Source organism: Sciurus vulgaris, assembly GCF_902686455.1.
Source record: "Sciurus vulgaris genome assembly, chromosome: 11".
NCBI classification, from domain to species: domain Eukaryota; kingdom Metazoa; phylum Chordata; class Mammalia; order Rodentia; family Sciuridae; genus Sciurus; species Sciurus vulgaris.
In genome coordinates, this window is record NC_136472.1 from 6,469,620 (window position 1) to 6,487,750 (window position 18,131).

The following is an 18,131-nucleotide window of genomic DNA, read 5'->3' on the forward strand; positions in this document are numbered from 1 at the left end:
GGAGATTGAACCAGGGGTACCCCACCCTGAGCTACACCCCAGCCCTTTTTAATTTTTATTTTGAGATGGTCTCACTGAATGACTGAAGCTGGCCTCAACCTTGCCATCCTCCTGCCTCAGCCTCCTGAGTGGCTGGGATTACAGGTGTGCAACACTATGCCCAAGTTATTTCTCTTTAAAACATGGCTTTATTTAGATGGAATTCACATGACATGCACCCACCAGCTCCAGGTTCTGGGGGCAGGAGGCCATACCCACCTGTTGCTATTAGAGGGACCTCGGCAGCTCTGACACTATCCTGTGCCTCTGCCCCAGCCGAGTTTCCTTCCCACAGTCATACTGGCATTTATGTCTGAAGCTACTCAGTGAAGATCCTGGGCCAGGGATTTGTAGTAGCCTGTGGCTCCGCTGGGCCGGCTCCAGTCCTCACCAGGGTTTGCCTCGGACACCCTGCCAGCCCACGTCTCTTTCTGCTGCCCCGAGTGGGTGGGGGTGTGCTTGGCGTCTGGCTCAGGGAGGGGTGGGGACAGTGGTGGGGACTGAGCTGACTCCTGCTTCCCAGGATCCAGACACGTGTGAAGACCCCAGCCAGCTCTAAGCAGCACTGGCTCTGGGTCAGGAGCAGCCGCCCACCTCCTATTCTCTGCCTAGGTGGGTCTCTCAAGAACGGTGACAATGATGTTCACACAGTAAATAGGAGAATAAACGAATGAACTGTGCTTCACCTGGCGCCGGCCCCTACAGAGCCCCTCTGCACCTCAGACCCCTTCCTCTACCTCGGTCTCCCCGTCAGTCCCAGGAGAGGGGACAAGAAGGGCCACCATTGCTGACCAGACCTGGACGTGCTGAGCAGGAGTGAGGGAGGGTGGAGGTGAAGACATCTGGCAGCCTCTCTGAGGGCTTTCTTCGTGTTAGGTGACCCAGCCTGTCCTGCAGATGCAGCAGCTCGCAGCCCGGCTTGCAGCCGGCCCAACCTGTTCCCAGCAGGCTGTGCCAGGCCGGCAGTGGGAGGGAGCGGAGTGTGGGAACAGCCCAGAGCCAGGCCTGGGTGTGGGAGTCAGGGGCCGCCACACGCCCGCCAGGCTCCAGAGCATGGCGAGGAGCGGCGGAGGCAGAGGCCGGGTGAGACCGTAGGAGCAGAGTCGGGCATCTGGGGACAGCATGTCGGCCAAGGATCCAGGCTCAGAGCCTTCGCTGGGGTATGCAGGGCGGGGTGGCACAGCGGGTGGGGGCCTGCAGCTGGGAAGAGGAGTGTGGCCAGCGTCCAGGTTGGCGGCCCTGACGCGGGGCTCAGGGAGGGCGTGGTCCTGTCCAGCCCTGACTGCCGCACCCAGAACCCAGGGGTGGGGACAGACCCCTGTCCTTCCTACAGGAGCTCCCAGGCCTGGCGGGGCTGGCAGGAGCTGCCAGTGCTGTGTTGTGGGCAGGATGGGCAGGGGCTTCTTGGGTGGTGAGGCCAGAGCTGAGCCTTTGGTTTCATTCCCCGATGGCGGTGGGTTCTAGGGGTCCATTGTCATCGTGGCAAACCTGGAAGCCACAGAAGGGCATGGAGACCACAGCACACGTGGCACACAGTGCTGGTGGGGGGAGAGGGAGGGGGCGTGTGGATCAGGGTCAGCTGTGAGGAGGGCGAGTTAGGTGGCCTCTTGGAGCCTTGGTTTCCTCATCCTCGGGATGGGGTTAAGCTGCAAGGCTTAATTGAGATGCTGCTGCAAAGCACCCCATTCCAGAGCCAGCTGTGCTTCCCTCTGGCCCCTGTTCCAAGGTGAGCTCGCCACCCCCGAGCCGCCAGCTTCCTACCAGACAGGTCTCATCAAGCTGTTGCCACACCCAGGGACATCTAATTTCGTGAAATCCACCCCTACCGGGCCTTTGCACAATGTTGGCCCCAGTGCCTTTGCACACCCACTTCTGAGAGACCCTCCCCTGCCTCGGCTCTGGTGAGAGCTGGCTGGCGGACCTCTGATTGACCTGTGGAAGGAGCCGATGGCACATGATGCTCAGCACCATGGCATTGCTGACCTTGTCGTCAATGCCAGACTGCATGTGAGGGTCCTGCAGGGTTAGGACAAAGCCCCATGTGCCGTGGGCATGCTGTCCCAGATACCGGCACGGGCAGATTTGCCTAATGATGCGTTTCTCAGGTATTATCTCAAAGTATCTCGTTAAATGACACATGACTTGTTTTTCCCAATGTCATTAATACTCCACACCCGCCAGGAGGGTCTGGCGGTCACCTGTATGACTCGGGTCCAGTCAGCAGTTAGCCAGACGCTGCTCCAGTGCGTCCTGGCTCCCTGCCTCTGCCCCACTGGACCAGGGTTCTAGGACCGACTCAGGAGCCCAGGCCATTGCTTGTCCAGACTCCCGAGGCCCCACCAAGGCTCAGGGAGCTGCGCAGGAAGCCAAGGTGACAGAGCCCTTGACCCCAGGCAGGGGGACCGTGAGGGCCAGCGAGGGCATTCCAGGCCGTGTTCTGGGACAGGCCCTGGAGCCCAGGCTGGGAACACTCCCGGTCAACCGCGCCGCCTGCCGGCTGTGAGCCGGCCCGAGCCCCCAGCCCAGACCCTCCAGGAGGCTGTGCAGGGAGCGGCCTGGCCCTTCAGGGACAGGGGTCTAGGTGAGCTCCCCAGGCCTGGCTGTGCGGAAGGCATGAAGGAACAGGCCGGGTCCCCAGCCCCAGAGAGGAGCTGAGCCTACCCAGTGGACAAGTCTTCACTGAGCGCCTACTGTATGCTGCACCTCCTCAGGCCTTCCTGGGAGGGACGGCGGCTAAGAGGAGGCCACCACACCAGGAAAGACCCCATGCTACCCTGGGAGGAAGAGCGGGTCTCCAGCTGGAGTCCCCACATCGGGCCCAACTCCCTGCAGTGCGGGGAGCCGTCTGGCCTCTCGGAGTAGTCTCCATGGCAGACCCTGTCCACCGAGGGTGCTCCCCACCCGCTGACGAGGCCGGTGACCTGCCGAGGCCCCAGGAGGGAGGTGCTGAGCCTCCGGGGCACCCTGTGGGACCCTGAGATGCGCTGCTGCAGGCTGAGGACAGCTCATGCCTCACACAGACACAGACACACTCATCACTGAGGACCTGCGTGGACACAACCAGACCAGACACCTTCAGCACATCTGGGCACAGCCAGGGTTCCAGCGCCATCCTGCAGCACTGGCTCCGTGTCGAAAGGGTTCTGTCCCCTGTGAGAGGCTGCCCAGGCCCTGGGGCAGCTGGAGGACACCCAATTCTCGCTGCCCTATCCAGCAGGATGGATCCCTTTGAGGACACACTGCGGCGACTGCGGGAGGCCTTCGGCTCAGGGCTGACGCGGCTGGCGGAGTTCCGGGTGGCGCAGCTGGAGGGCCTGAGCCGCTTCCTGAGGGAAAACAGGCAGCTGCTGCTGGACACGCTGGCCCAGGACCTGCACAAGGTGGCTGGTGGGGAATCCAGGCTGGGGCTGCCAATTCCTTCCCAGGTCAGGGGTCACGTCCTGCACAGCATCACTGTCCCCTGTTAGAGTCTTTACTACCAAGGTGACTGGCTACGTCCCCAAATTTATTCCAAATGGGGAAACAGAGACAGTAGGGGCTAAGACACATGGCCAAGGTGACAAGGCCAGCGCTAGGTCACGTGGACAAGGTGACAAGGCCAGGAGGAGGCTGAGAGGGACTGGCACCCAGGCAGCTAGCTCCTGAGCCTGGCCTCAGTCCGTGGGCAGCCCTGGGGCCCCTGGGCTGCGGTGGAGACCCACCTGCAGGCCAGGGCCTGACCACTACCTCTCCTCGTCCGCCACAGTCGGCCTTCGAGGCAGACATGGCGGAGTTCATCCTGTGCCAGAACGAGGTGGACCTGGCCCTCAGGAGCCTGCACACCTGGATGAAGGACGAGCCCGTGGCCACAAACTTGGTGAGCCCTGCAGACCGACAGGCGGGGCACGGCTCTGGTGCAGGTGCCTTCCTCGGGGGCAGGCAGGCCAGGTTCTCACTGGAGACTCCGCACACAGGACCAGGCGTGTGGGTGAGGGTCTGGGTGGCCTGGGGGCGCTCACTGCTCCTCCTGCTCCCCAGCTCACGAAGCTGGACTCGGCCTTCATCCGCAAGGAGCCCTTCGGCCTGGTGCTCATCATCGCTCCCTGGAACTACCCCCTGAACCTCACACTCGTGCCCCTGGTGGGGGCCATCGCGGCAGGTGAGCGGAGCCTCCCGGGCTCCTTGCCCTCCCGAACACGGCCTCCGGAGTTCCGTGGCCGTGGTGGCCTGTGGGTACAGGCCCTGGCGGTGGTGGGGACACTGGCCTTGCCTACAGCTGCCCGTCTGCCTCTGCAGGGAACTGCGTGATCCTGAAGCCATCGGAAGTAAGCAAGGGCACAGAGAAAGTGCTGGCCGAAGTGCTGCCCCAGTACCTGGATCAGGTGAGGAGGACCCTGCCCCTCCAGGCCCCAGACCTGCCCTCGCCTTCTGGGAGGACCCTGTCCCCGGGGCCACCCCTGACCTGCCTGTCCCACCCGGCAGAGCTGCTTCGCTGTGGTGCTGGGCGGGCCCGAGGAGACCAAGCAGCTGCTGGAGCACAGGTTCGACCACATCCTGTTCACAGGTGAGGGCCGCCTGGCCAGGGCCCCTGCAGGGAAGAGGCAGAGAAGAAAGTAGGCAGGGTGAGGAGGGAAGAGGCCGGGGCCAGGGGCAGGGAAGGAACCGAGAGCTGGGTGGGTGTCCGCAAGGCACTCTGCCAGGACAGGCGGGCTGGGTCTCCAGGGAACTGTGGAGATTGGATCCCGGGTGGCTGGGCTGGAGACAGATGGAGGCGGGAGGCTCGGACGTGGGCTGTGGAGAGTCTCAGTGGAAAGAGAGGAAACAAGAGTCAGGGGCCCCAGGGCCTCCGGCCAAAGCCAGACGAGGAGGTTGGTCCTGACCATGTCCTCCAGGGAGCCCCTGCGTGGGCAAGATCGTCATGGCCGCCGCTGCCAAGCACCTGACGCCGGTCACCCTGGAGCTGGGGGGCAAGAACCCCTGCTACGTGGACGACGACTGCGACCCCCAGACCGTGGCCAACCGGGTCGCCTGGTTCCGGTACTTCAACGCCGGCCAGACCTGCGTGGCCCCGGATTACGTGCTGTGCAGCCCCGAGACGCGGGAGCGCCTGCTGCCCGCCCTGCAGAACGCCATCGCCCGCTTCTATGGCGACGACCCCCAGCGCTCCCCCAACCTGGGCCGCATCATCAGCCAGAAGCATTTCGAGCGGCTGCAGGGACTGCTGGGCTGTGGCCGCGTGGCCATCGGCGGCCAGAGCGACGAGAGCGAGCGCTACATCGGTGAGCCCCCTCCCCTGCCGCAGCCCACCGGGCTCAGCCCTCCTGGCTGGAGGGGCCAGGCCAGCTCCACAGCCTGGCGCCCGGGGCCGGAACACGAGGGCTCCCCATCGCTGTGGCTCTGAGCCCGTCGCCACCGTTCCAGACTCCGGGTCCGCTGAGCTCGACCCGGTTCTGGGTCCAGAGTTGGTGTGAGCTCCCGTCCTGCCGTCTGCTGGCCCGCGAGGCCAGGACCCCAGATCCTCAGATCCCCAGAGCCCGGGGTGCTGGCAGCTCAGGCCCTGGGCCTCCCTGGCCTGGAGCCTGGGTCCCGGCCCTGCTGAGTCCCCCTCCCCAGGGGTGTCCCCGCTACGGCCCTGGGCTGACCGTCCCTGTGCCTGCCAGCGCCCACCGTGCTGGTGGACGTGCAGGAGACGGAGCCAGTGATGCAGGAGGAGATCTTCGGGCCCATCCTGCCCCTGGTGAGCGTGAGGAGCCTGGATGAAGCCATCGACTTCATCAACCGTCGGGAGAAGCCCCTGGCCCTGTACGCCTTCTCCAACAGCACCCAGGTGAGCCGCAGGACGAGGGTGTGGTAGCAGCAGAAGGGACACAGTCCCTGTGGGACAGCCCCACAGGACTTCAAGGCTGGCGACCTCATGGCTCTGTTCCTGTCCTTCCCAGGAGTAGCTCCCTGGGGTCTTCTCCAGGGCCCAGTGTCCCTCGGGGTCAGTCTTCTCCATACACCTGGGTTGGTGGCACTGCGCCTAGCCCTGGAGGCACACACTACATGCAGGGGCCACCTGGGGTGTGGAGATGACAAGAGCGTGCAGTTCCCAGAATGGGCCTTGGTCCCCTGCTCAGCCCAGGGCGCAGCCTGAGGGCCCCCAGGGCACAGGGGTGGTGTTCCCAGCCTGACACACCAACAGTCCCCACCACCGCCCACACCCCTCACCCAGCCCATGAGATTCTCCTGTCTGAACAATGGTTTCAAGTACACTTTTTATTTGGGAATAACTGGATTTACAGAAGGGTTTCAAAGACAGTAGAGTTCCCAGGCGCCCCACACCCGGTTGCCCAGCCTCAGGGCCCTGTGGTGGGTCAGAACGAGGAAACCGCCATGGTTCGCCTCTGCAAGCACGCTCTGGCCTTCCTGGGACTGCGCCAGATTCTCCATGAGTGTCCTCCCGGCTCCGGGAGCTAACGGTGCATTCACTGAGCCTCTCAGCTCAGCGCCCGTCCGCGTGAACGTCCCCACCCAGCCTGTCTGGTTCTTCTCAGGACTCCCAGGGGCACTTGGCTTTGGAGAGAATGTCACAGAAGCAAGGGCTGAGCTGGGGTGGGGGGGGGCCTTCCCCGGACGGCAGGGCAAACTTCAGGCTGGGCCTGGGGGGCGCACCGTGAATGGAGCCAGGCCCGGGTCTGCTGAGGAGCACTCTGGGCACGGTGCTGTTACACCATCTGCATGTGGTATTTGTTTCTTGAATCCTTTATTTAGGAGAAGGGACTGTGTATTTCTTTGATTCTGTGGGCTACAGAATGTGTCACAGGCTTGGCGGTCCCTGGGTCCTGACCCAACTGCCCAACCAGCCATTCCTCCAAGGACCCTGTTGATCAGGCTCCCTTGACCTTGAGGAAACTGGACCCGGGTTTTGGGCAGGCGGTCATCTGGCCCTTGCCCTCCCTGACCACCAGCACTGGTCCCCCTCTACCTGGCTGTTTGCTGTTAAGGCTGGTCACGAGGGCCTCGGGGACTGGCGCTCCGTACAGCCAAGCTGCCACACAGTGACAATCCAGAGCCGTCCCCGTCCTTCTTCGGACAAACCCAGGCTGAAAGGACGGCCCTTCACTAAGTCAGCCAGGCCACGCTCAGGTTTCCAGACACGGGAACCGCAGCGTCGGGTCCTCGTGTCCCCGTGCTCCCTCCACACGGCCCCTCCCTGAGACTGAGCAGGCACACCAGACCCTCCCGGGATGCCTCCCTGACTACGCGGCACTCCACTGCCATGACACTGTGCACGTCCCCGGTGACACGTCTCCTGCCTCCCCCTTGGGCTGGAGAGTCTGTCCCAGCACACTGCACAGGCCACACGCAAGCGCTCGGGACACACGTCAGTGGTCTGAGGGCTGCGAGCAGCACAGGCCCCGCCTGTCCCGCCGTGCCCACCCTCAGCAGAGGTGGCGGCTCAGACCCTTTGTGAGGAGGCCGGAGCAGCCAGTTCAGCCTCGCACGCCTCTGCTCTCTCCCAGGTGGTCCAACGGGTGCTGGCCCAGACCAGCAGCGGGGGCTTCTGCGGGAATGATGGCTTCATGCACATGACCCTGGCCAGCCTACCCTTCGGAGGAGTGGGTAGGTGCGCGCCCCGCCCTCTTGCCGTGAGGGAGGGTGGCACAGTGTCACCTGACTTCTTTCTTGCCACAACTGCCTGAGCCCACCCTCAGCGGGGAGCCGCAAGGAGGTCTGCCCCACCGCAGCTCCCCTCCCGGCTGCAGGGGAAGCCTCCGGGCGCTGCACTCGGCACGTGCCGGTGGGCCCACGGCAGCGTTTCCACGGTTTTAAAACCCAGCTGTGGCACCTGTCCCCTGTGCACGGCTCGCCTTCCCCGACAGCACAACGTGGCGTCTGCCGTCTGTCCGCAGGCACAGCCACGGGGCTCCGCGCTCCATGCCTGGCTGCCCGCGGGTCCTTCACCCTCCTGCAGCCCCAGGCCAGCCCCTAGGCCAGTCCCTGCCCTCAGCTCCCATGTCAGCTGCAAGGCCCTGGCCTCCAGGTCCGAAAGCCACCGACAGGCCGTGTGACCTGGGGCAGCCACTTCCCCTCGGAGCCCACTTCCCAGCGAAAGGGTAGAGCCAGAGGAGGTCACTCCAGGTTCCGCCGCTCTGAGCACCAGAATGAGCAACAGCAGGCCTGGCGAGTGCACCCAGCACTGCCTGGACCTTCCTGAGGGTGGCCGGGGCCACGGCAGCACACGGCAGGCTGAGGCAATGCCGCCTGGCAGTGCAGGCCACGCTGAGGGGGCACACGGCGGCCCTGCCTCCCTGCCTCCAGCCTCCTCGAGCCTCGGCTCTCCCTGCGTCACTGACGGCCCCAGCCCCTCGTCCCTCTTCCTCTGCCTCTGGAGGAGAGGGGGTCTGCCTGCAGGCAAATCTGATCCGGCTGCAACCCTGAGGCCCTGATCAAGCCAGGCCTGACTGCAGCACCTTCTGGCCATCCCGTTCCCCACCTGCTGAAGCTCTGCTCTCTCCCTGCTCAGCCTCGATCCGGGCCCTGCACCTCTGAGGCCTCAATGTCCCCATCTGTCAAGTGGTACCTGCAGGTGGCCTGGCTCTCTCCGAGCTCCCTGCCAGCTGTGGGCTTAAGGCCAGGATAGCGCAGCTCCTGGGCTGGAGGGGAAGCCCGGCCTTAGAGTCCCACCTCCTCTGCCCCTGCAGGCAACAGCGGGATGGGCAGGTACCACGGGAAGTTCTCCTTCGACACCTTCTCCAACCACCGTGCCTGCCTGCTCTCCCCCTCGGGCCTGGAGATACTCAATGAAATCCGCTACCCACCCTATAGCAACTGGAGCCAGCAGCTGATCAGATGGGCCCTGGACTCCCAGAGCTGTACCCTTCTCTGAGCCTCGCCCACCTCCAGCACCCACCAACCCTCCATTCCGGGCTGCCAGCTGCTACCCACGTGCCAGTGGGCCCTGAAAGGCCAGGGTCCAGCCCAAGGTGTGAGGCTCCCACGCCTGGGGCTTTCTATTTGGTTTATTGTCTCCTTCATTTCAAGGATTTCCATTTGGGTGTTTTTTTAGAATCTTTATCTCTTTGTTGAAATGATCTTTTGCTTCCTGCAGTTGCTCTTTCAACTGCATATTGGTGTGATCATTCATTGCCTGCATGTGCTCTCTTATCTCATCCTTTGCTTCACAAATCATTTTAATTATGTATATTCTGAACACCTTTTCTGACATTTCTTCTAACATACTGTCACTGGATTCTATTAATATAGAATCTAGGTTTGTTTGGATCATTTTCTTCCCTCGGTTTTTCATGTTGTTCATGTATCTTCCCCTCTAGCAGTGCAGATCTGGGGTACTGCCATTTCCCCCCTCTAGGCTTATAGTGACCCTATAGGTTTCCAATAGCTTTTCTTTAAGGGGGAGATCAATATTAGCTGTGCCCAGTTCAGACAATATGCAATCCTAAACCCAATAGCCCCTATGAGAACGTTAACAATATTGTCATAATAAACAGAATGAGTTTATTATCTACAGTAGAACAAACAGATTTGCAATAAGGTCTGCAGTTTCTAATGGAGGATAAAGAGGATGGGAAGGGGTGTAGGATGTAGCTGTTAATGGGATAAGAAAAGAATATATAGAAGTTCTAGATTGTAGAAAGAATGAAAGTATAATCAAAAGAAGTTGGTTGTTACCATGTGAAAAGGGAGAAAGAGACTGAGGGAACAGGTAAACAAAAGGGAAAGAGCGAGAAAAGTAAAGAAATAAAAGCTTAAACTTTTTCAATAAGGAGGAAAAAAAATCTACACTTTAACAGTCATCTAGTATTCAAACCTGCCAGTCTTCAGTAGCCTGATGCATGAGAGGTAGCTGACAATGAGCTTCCAGTCTCCAGCAGGCGTCTCAGGATGAGACCTGCCCCACCTAAAGATGGGAGATACGGCTTCCAGGATTATGCAAGATGGCTGCTCTGGCTTCCAAATGTGTTGGCAAATGGGGAGCTGCAGGTGGGGGGTGTCGTGTGGTTGGCTGGAGGTCCTGGAGGTGGGGTGTGGTTGGTCTGGTTGGGGGACCCTGGAGGTGGGGTGCAGTCAGTTGGTCTGAGGGCCCTGGAGGCAGGGAGTGATGGGTTGGGCCGAGGGGTCCTGGAGACGGGGCTAAGTCAGTCCGGTCAGGGGTCCTACAGGTCCTGGTTGTTTTCTCAAAATGGCAGCAGACACATGTAACCAAACCTGCAGGTGCTGTGACAGTGAACTTCCAGGCAACAGCAGGTGGCTGTGCTCCACTGGCGGTCTGCGGTCAGTCTGCTGGCAGCTGTTGGACAATCAGCAGGTGAAACTTGGGTGGTGGGTGAAAGGCAGGTGATGGACAGGCCAGAGGCAGGCAAATGGCGGATGGAAGGCAGCAGACAGTGAGCAATCTGCACTCAAAAAGTAGTCGATATGCGGGCAGACTGCAGGTGACCGCAGTAGACAAATGGGGTAAACAGCAGGGGATGGATAAGCAGCAAAAACTGCCTCCCAAGAAACAGGTATCCTCTGCTTGAAACCCGAGTTACGGAGCCACAAGGAACACAGCCTTCCTCTAGTCTGCCATCTTGGATCTCTCACGCCTGGGGCTTTCTCTGAACAGACCCCCATGGCTGGTCCAGTCCATTTTCATACCAAGTCCCTCTGCAGCCTCTGATTAGACAGGTCTGGGAATGGAGACTCCCTCCCCAACCCCGCCAAGGTTGGGCAGATACTGGAACTGAAGAGGGCTCTCTGTCAAATCCATAAAGGTAGTTCTGGTCCCCAGTCCAGGGTCCAGTGTGTGATGTAAACTTCCGTCCTGCCATCTGCTGTCCCACGAGGCAGGATCCCAGAACCTATGAGCCATCCAGGCTGGCTGCCCATGGTGGCCTCCACTTGACCAGCACTCCAACATTTAGGGGGCCCAGACCCTTCGTGATGGCCCCCACTCCCCTCTGCCTGGCTATAGGATGTGATGTGTGGTGTGAACAGCCACATGCGTGCCTGTGTCTGGGATGTCACCGGCAGGGAGTGTGAGGTCACGTGGCAGGTAGACAGAGCACACTGAGGACTGGGCCTGGGGCATCCCACGGCCAGGCTTTCTAGAGAAGCTGGTGGGCAAGGAGAACTGAAGCCCACTTCCCAAGCCTGTGCCCACGTAGCCCCCTGCACTCCCAGGGCCAGGAGAGAGCACCCCCATTTCCCAAGCAGGAGATGAGGCCCAGAGAGGGCATCGGCTGTCCAGGTCACACAGCCTGTTGGGACTGGGGGAATCAGAACCAGGGGAAGTTCCCTCCCCTTCCTGGGGCTCTGGGCAGACACTTGGCAGGTTGCTTCCACTCTTCTCAGGGTCATACGAACACACTCAACTGGGACTGGAAGGTGCCATTTCTGAGCGCTGCTGCATCAGATTCCAGCTCCCCTCTCATTCTATCAACACTCCCCGAAATGGGGAAGATAGACCACAGCTAAGGGAAGTGAAGATTTCCAGCACTCCCTGCCGGTGCCCTTTGCACCTCCTGGTAGGGAGTCCTCGAGTCCCCAGCCACAGAAGGGTTAGCCCCCAAATAGCCGCGTTTGCTGAGCAGCCCTTCCCTCCTGTGAGGTCCTGCACGAGTCAGCAGGATCCCAGCAACCTGGGTGAGCCTTTAGGAGGAAGACCAAGGCTTCGGATTCACTGCAGGACCCAAAGCACAGCCGGGGCTGGGAGGCAGGGAGGCAGGGTCAATGCCGACTCCTTCCACTGCTGCCTGTTACCTGCAGGGGTGGCTCTGCACGGTCATTCCCCCTCCTAGATCCTCCCAGGCTGCCCTATCCATGGCTGTGGCCAAGGAAGGGGTCTGCTGAGGCCAGAGTCCTGGGGACTGGAGGAGCTTCACTACCCTCCAGCGACCCCAGCAAGCTGCAGCTGTCCTGATGAGCAGGCAGGGGTCCCACGGTCCACCAGGCGTGGGGACGGAGAGAGAGGGCAGGCCACGCGGGAGTGGCCTTGGGAGGTCGGCCTAGGGGACCTGGCCAGTGGGCCCGGTCTCAGAGCAGGCCAACATCAGACGTGGCAGAGCTGTGGGACGAGGCCTGGGGACGGTCCCCTCAGGACATGGTGTGGCATACAAGAGGCAGCGGGTGACCTTTCAGGATGGTCCACTGCCTCAGTCCGGCTTCTCTCCTCTGTGACCTCTGGACTATCCTTGTGTCCTACCAGCAGAGCCCAGTGGAAGGGACAGGCCCCAGGGTTGGGTGTAGGGGACTTCACCTTTGTTGTCCCCAGCTCCCTGCCCCTGAGAAGCAGCAGGGAGAGGATGAGGTCAGCAGAACACTCTGGCTTCTGACCAGTCCCACCTCTCATCCTCTGCGTACCTCACTGTCCACATCGGTAAATGGCTCTGAGGGTCAGTTCCCCAAACAGTAAACAGTTAACAGAGTCATTTCACTTATATTGTCCCTGGAAGTGACTGAAAATACTGGGTGAATCACTGAAGTCTTTTTTTAAAGCATCAACGAACCATAAAACTAGGACTCCACTGGGAGTGGAATCCTCGGGGACAGGGGTGACCTGAGAGTGACCCCGGTCCTCCAGGGGCTGCACAGACTGACACTGCTGCTGAGCTAGGGGAGGCAAGGGGTCTCTTACGTAGGTGGCCAGCAGGGTGCATGCCTCCATAGTGACTTTCAGCGGCCACCACCCTACTGTCATCTGAGCCCTAATAAAGGTGCCCCTCTGGGTGGACTCAGCCCCTGGCTAGCCACTGGCTCCTGTGCTGGACTCCAGGCCTGTCCACCCTTGACTGGACACCTGGCATGTGGCAAAGTCCAATCTGCTCTGAGAAAGGTTGCCATCCAGGTCTTGACAAACCTGTGCAAATAAATTCCCAAGGCCATGTGCAGCCCCCAGTGGGAGTTGTAAGTGACCCTTGGGAGTGGGGTTGTCCTCCCCAGAAGATGGACAGAAGGCCAAGACAGGACCCGCCTGCGAGACAGACCCAATAGACGTGGCAGTGAGGGGCAGAGCGTGATGGTGGTGGTGGGAGGAGACCCGGGCTTTGCGACCTTTGGGGCGAGGACCACACGCCCCCTGCTCTCTGCCCTCTTGATACAAGTACTTTCTGCTTGGAAATCCCTAGGCCCACAAATACCCGTCTGTCCAGCAGGCAGGTGCTGCAGTCCGTGGCCCGGGAAGCCCAGACACACCAGCAGGTAAGTGGCCACCTCACTAAGTCCGGCACCAGCTCAGAGGAGCACACGGAGGCGCAGGAGGCACAGGGTTCGCCTGGAACCCAGCTGCTCCACGGCTAAGCGGGGCGGCACTTGGCTCCCTATGCCAGACTCAGCTAAAATGGGAGCAGGGTCCTCTTGCAGTAGGGATGTGCCTCAGCAAAGCCATCTCCCCAAACTCCCAGCGCCCCCTTCTCAGCTTGGGATGAGGAGCATCCCTCCAGAAGGGGCAGGCAAACCGCTCCTCAGAGAAAGTGGAAGGTTGCAGAAGAGGGGCCTCACCTGGGACCCCAGGGGTGCAACTCTTCTCAACAGCGGCTCTGCTGGCTTGGCTACTCAGGCAGGGAGTCACCATCACTGAGCCAGCGCTGGCTACTGGGCCCAGAGTGCCTGCCTGTGCTCCACCATGCAGGGATGTGCTCCGTACTTGTGCCCCGGGCGCCCCTGCGCCGCGTGGCTGTGACTGGAGGCACCCATGGCAATGAGCTGTCTGGCGTCTACCTCGTCCGGCACTGGCTGCAGGACCCAAGCGAGCTGCAGAGGCCCAGCTTCTCCACTACGCCTGTGCTGGCCAACCCGGCAGCCGCCGCCGCCTGCCGCCGCTATGTGGACTGTGACCTCAACCGCGCCTTCACGCGCACCTTACTCCTGTGAGTGCCCTGGCCTGGCCACCAGCGTGGCCCGATGCATGGCCACGGACTGCAGCCCCACCACATACCTCCCTCCGGAGCCAGCAGGGACGCTCCTGCCTCCGATCTGGTCCCCCTCTGCCTGGGCTGCCTCTTCCTCTCTTTTCGGTGTAGAGAAATCCAGATCCAGGAAGCTCTTCGTTATGATCAGTTTCCCTCAGATCCGCCTCTGGCCTGTCAACCCACCTTGTGCCCCACCAGTGTGCGTGCTGTCTTTCAGTGGCTGGGCTTCGACCCCCTCAGGCAGGAGACTGGGGATGAAGACCAAGGGGTTGGCCTTAGCTTATTGGGGGACATGGAGGAAGAACTTAACCAGAGCCCCTGAGGCTAAATGAAGGGCTGCAAAAAGCATAGAGCCAGGCCAAGAGTGTCAAGGAAGGCTTCCTGGAAGAGGCAGTGTCTTGGCTAAGACCCCAAAGGTGGGCAGTGGCCAGGTGAAGAGGGCAGGGATTTTCAGTGGGGTCCATGCAAGGGCACAGGCCTGCTGGTGCTTGGGAAGTGTGGCCCAAGTGCCAGCATGAGGCAGGTGGGGGTGGGGGCCGGGGGCTCACACTTCAGGGGGAAGGGGGAACCAAGGAGGGGCGCAGCGCGGCAGCTGGAAGGAGGGTCCTGAGCAGCGCTGAGGCTCTCCTGCCAGCAGCCTGACTGAGCCTGGGGGCTGGGACCTCCCGTTCCCACCCCATAGTTCCAGGGCCACTCCCGATGACCCATATGAAGTGACAAGAGCTCGAGAGCTGGACCAGCTGCTGGGGCCCAAAGCCTCTGGCTCGGACCAGGCCTTCGACTTTGTCCTTGACCTGCACAACACCACCGCCAACATGGGCACCTGCCTGATTGTGAACGGCTCCCACAACATCTTTGCCATGCACCTGTCCCACCACCTAAAGGTAGCCTGTGCCCCTGGCACACGGTCCCCAGAGGGCAGAGAGAGGGAGGAGGAAGGGGCAGGGGGGACAGTGTGGGGTCTGCCCCAGCCCTTCCCCCTGGGCCAGATTCCGCGGGCTCCAGTTCCTGCCACCTGCAGACACTCCAGGACCTCTGGAACCCCAGCCCCCCAGAATGCAGAGCCCTGTTCCCTCTCCACACTTCTGTCCTCCCGCTCCCCTTCCCACCCAGCTGCAGTTCCCCGAGTTGCCCTGCCGGGTCTTCCTGCACCAGCCCCTGCAGTCGGCGGCGTCGGAGAGCAACAGCCTGGACTCGGTGGCCAAGAACGGAATGAGTGGGCCCAGGGCTCTAGGGAGGTGGGCGGGGCCCGGGCGGGTCGATAGGGGCGGGGCTAGGGCCCGGGGGCGGGGCTCCGGAGCCGGGCCCTGCGGCCGGGCCGCAACTCCAGGGACGCCCGCCCGACCCCTCCCCTCGCTTCCGCAGCTGTGGAGCTGGGCCCCCAGCCCCAGGGCGTGCTGCGGGCGGACGTCTTCTCCAGGATGCGGGCCCTGGTGGCCTCCGCGCTGGACTTCACGGAGCTCTTCAACCAGGGTGAGAAGCCGCAGGCGTGGCGGGGAGCCCGAGGTCCAGCGGGGCCTGGCTCCCGCGCCGGAGGGAGCGGGCGGCTCTCACGCCCGCCTCCGCACAGGCACGGCCTTCCCTGCCTTCGAGATGGAAGTCTATAGAAACCTGGGCAGCGAGGACTTCCCGCGCACCGAGGACGGGGACCTGGCCGGCATCGTGCACCCGCAGCTGCAGGCGAGTGTCGCGTGGGAGGCTCGTGGGGCCATAGCCTTGGGGATGCAGGGTCCCGGCACCGCATAATCAGGAGCTGGACGGGGGCCGGCCCCGGTCGCCACCCTGCCACTTCTGTGTCGCTGGAACCTCCACACTCAGGCCTGGCACGTGGGGCCACAGCGAGCCTCACAGATCCTCCTGAGGACGCGAGGGGACTCCCAAGTGTGGGCAGAGGGAGGTAGGGATGTGGAGCCGGCGACCCGGTGCGCCTGCGCCGAGCTGCAAATACCGACAGCTCTGCTCGCCGATGGATGAGTGGTGGGCAGGTTGGCAGTGCCCCCCTCTGAATGTTCCAGAATCCAGCAATCGGGCTTCTGCTCCTGGTAGAGGGAGGAGCCAGTTGCTGCCCAGCTCACAGGGTCACCGTGGAACAGGGTCTTGTGCAGTCCCGGGCCTTTGTTCCCAGCAGCGTCTTTTTTGAGGTGTTTTTTTACTTGTAGTGATCTTCCGGGGGAGGCCACCCCTTCAGTGTTGAAGGCCAGAGGGTCCCGAGCCCCACTGCCACCCACGTTAAATGACAGCAGTCATTTTAGGTGATTCACTTAAAGTACCATCATGTGCTACAACATTTCAGTAAACAGTAGACAGCATATAGGAATGTGTCCTGCAAGACTCCATTGGTTAGCGATGTCATAGCCGTCTCAGTTTGTGCAAATATACCCTGTAAACTTCCCACGATGACAAAATCAACTAATGTCACATCTCTTGGAACTAACCGCATCATTAAGTGGCACATAACCATACTGTGTTGTACTTACTATGTGCCAAAGACTTTAAGTACCCATTTAGTTTATATCTCAGAATGATAGGGGGAGATATTATAATCCCCATTTTACAAACAAGAAGTCGAGGAACAGAGAGGTTAACAACTTGCTCAAGGTCACACAGCTCGTTAGGATTTGAACCCAGGCTTTGAACACTGACATGTGTGTACCCATAACCACTAGACAACACTTCCACAATGACAACCATCTTTTTAAGGTATTGATGTCTCCATTTCTACACACAGAGCAGTTGGCACGTCACCAGACACATGTCACATGGGTGGGGGAAGTGAAGGGTGGCTGGTGCAAGGCCATGAGTGAGGGGAATCTCTTGAGTGCCACCGGCTGACCATGGGTCTCCTCCAGGACAGGGACTATGAGCCTCTGCAACCCGGTACACCCATCTTCCAGAAGTTCAGCGGCGAAGACGTGCGGTACGAGGGGCATGCCACAGTGTACCCCATGTTTATTAACGAGGCCGCCTACTATGAGAAGCACATTGCCTTCTTACGGACGGAGAAGCTCGTGGTTTCTGTGCCCCCGCTGCCCGCGCTGCCACCCCCACTCAGGGTCTCTAACCCAAGTGGCACAACAGGCCCAGTTTTCCCATCTGAGCAAGGGTCCTGAGGTACAGCTGCAGCCTCAGGGCCCCTGTCCCCCTGCTGTGCACCTTCCTCTCCCCCAGCCCCAGGTCAGTTTCCCATTATATAAAATGGTTTGTGTCCTCTGTCCTGCAAAGCCCGTCTCTGGCTTAGGAAGTGGATGGAGGAGGGGAGGGTTGACCACACGATCCCAGACAGGTCTGGCCGGCGGGGATATGCGGTGTGTCCTGAGCCAGTGTTGGCTGTCTCTGTGCCCACCATTGTCCACACACCTGGAGAAGATCCAGTAGTTTGGAGAACCTGGAGAGGAACTGTCCTGGCTCCAGCCCCCTGCAGTCCTGTGGCTGGAGGGTTGGTCTAGGGAGAGCAGAGCTGGGAGCTGCACACTTGTGTCCTGTCTGTGCCCACACTGTGCATGTCTGTGACATGCCCCTGGAGTGCTCTGGTGTGTACCCAGGAGCCCAGTGCCCAGGCGTCCTTCTGAGGGGTCCGTCCGTGGCTGGGCACAGAGCCCAGATGTGCATTTGCCAGTGCCGGGCAAGCTGTGTGGCTCGATGGAGTCCAGCTGGGGTCAGGGACAACCAGAACAGCTGTCCAGCTGCAGAGGCACCAGGAAGTCCTAGCAAGCCGGCCGAGGCTCCCCTCCACCGCCTCCACTGTCCCCAGGCTCCCGCGGGCGACAGTATCTGGTGCAGGGTCCCTCAGTCCCCATGCAGGTGCTCACAGAGCAGTTGTGGCAACACAGACATGGCGGGGCTGGTGGGAGTGCCGCCCACCCACAGCCACTCAAGCCGACAGGGGCGTGGCTGGAGAGCTGCGGTGCGGCGCCCTCCTGGCCCCCTGCCTGGCCCATCCGTCTCCCTGCGGCCATGGCTGCCACACCGCCTCCTGCTATTGAGCGGCCAGATGAGAAGGTGTGAAAGATACAGGGGCACCAGGGACAGGCTGGCAGGCAAGATGGATGAGGGGGCAGGGGGCCAGCAAGCGCCTGGGGGCACGCAGCCAGCAGGGGTGCAGAGTGCACACCTGCCTGTCTCCGTGGGAAGCTCGTGCCTGGGCGCCCTGCGTGTGGCGAGTCAGTGCGCCCTCGGGTTCATGGGGTGCGTGCTGGCATGTCACTGTGCAGTGTTTCC

At 61.3% G+C, this 18,131-nt stretch overlaps 2 protein-coding genes across 4 annotated transcripts; both read left to right on the top strand.

Moving 5' to 3' along the window:
- The first annotated feature begins 1,070 nt into the window (after window positions 1–1,070).
- Window positions 1,071–9,316, top strand: LOC306640927 (aldehyde dehydrogenase family 3 member B2-like). Its single transcript, XM_079105658.1, has 10 exons — window positions 1,071–1,199; window positions 3,257–3,419; window positions 3,785–3,895; window positions 4,057–4,177; window positions 4,315–4,400; window positions 4,501–4,582; window positions 4,911–5,297; window positions 5,679–5,845; window positions 7,524–7,623; window positions 8,706–9,316. The coding sequence occupies exons 1-10, from the start codon at window positions 1,162–1,164 to the stop codon at window positions 8,888–8,890; spliced, it is 1,440 nt and encodes a 479-aa protein (XP_078961784.1). The 5' UTR covers window positions 1,071–1,161; the 3' UTR covers window positions 8,891–9,316.
- A 3,555-nt stretch (window positions 9,317–12,871) lies between these two features.
- ACY3 (aminoacylase 3) lies at window positions 12,872–17,125 on the top strand. Of its 3 annotated transcripts, XM_079102900.1 has the most exons (8): window positions 12,872–12,909; window positions 13,131–13,203; window positions 13,744–13,871; window positions 14,596–14,797; window positions 15,027–15,129; window positions 15,279–15,386; window positions 15,484–15,593; window positions 16,763–17,125. In XM_079102900.1, exons 1-8 carry the CDS (start codon window positions 12,887–12,889, stop codon window positions 17,021–17,023), a joined length of 1,008 nt encoding a protein of 335 aa, XP_078959026.1. In that variant the 5' UTR covers window positions 12,872–12,886; the 3' UTR covers window positions 17,024–17,125. The 3 variants fall into 3 exon arrangements, with proteins under 3 accessions (XP_078959026.1, XP_078959025.1, XP_078959024.1); XM_079102899.1 differs by lacking the exon at window positions 12,872–12,909 and having other exon boundaries at window positions 12,968–13,203; window positions 13,634–13,871; XM_079102898.1 differs by lacking the exon at window positions 12,872–12,909 and having other exon boundaries at window positions 13,151–13,203; window positions 13,537–13,871.
- The last annotated feature ends 1,006 nt before the right edge of the window (window positions 17,126–18,131 follow it).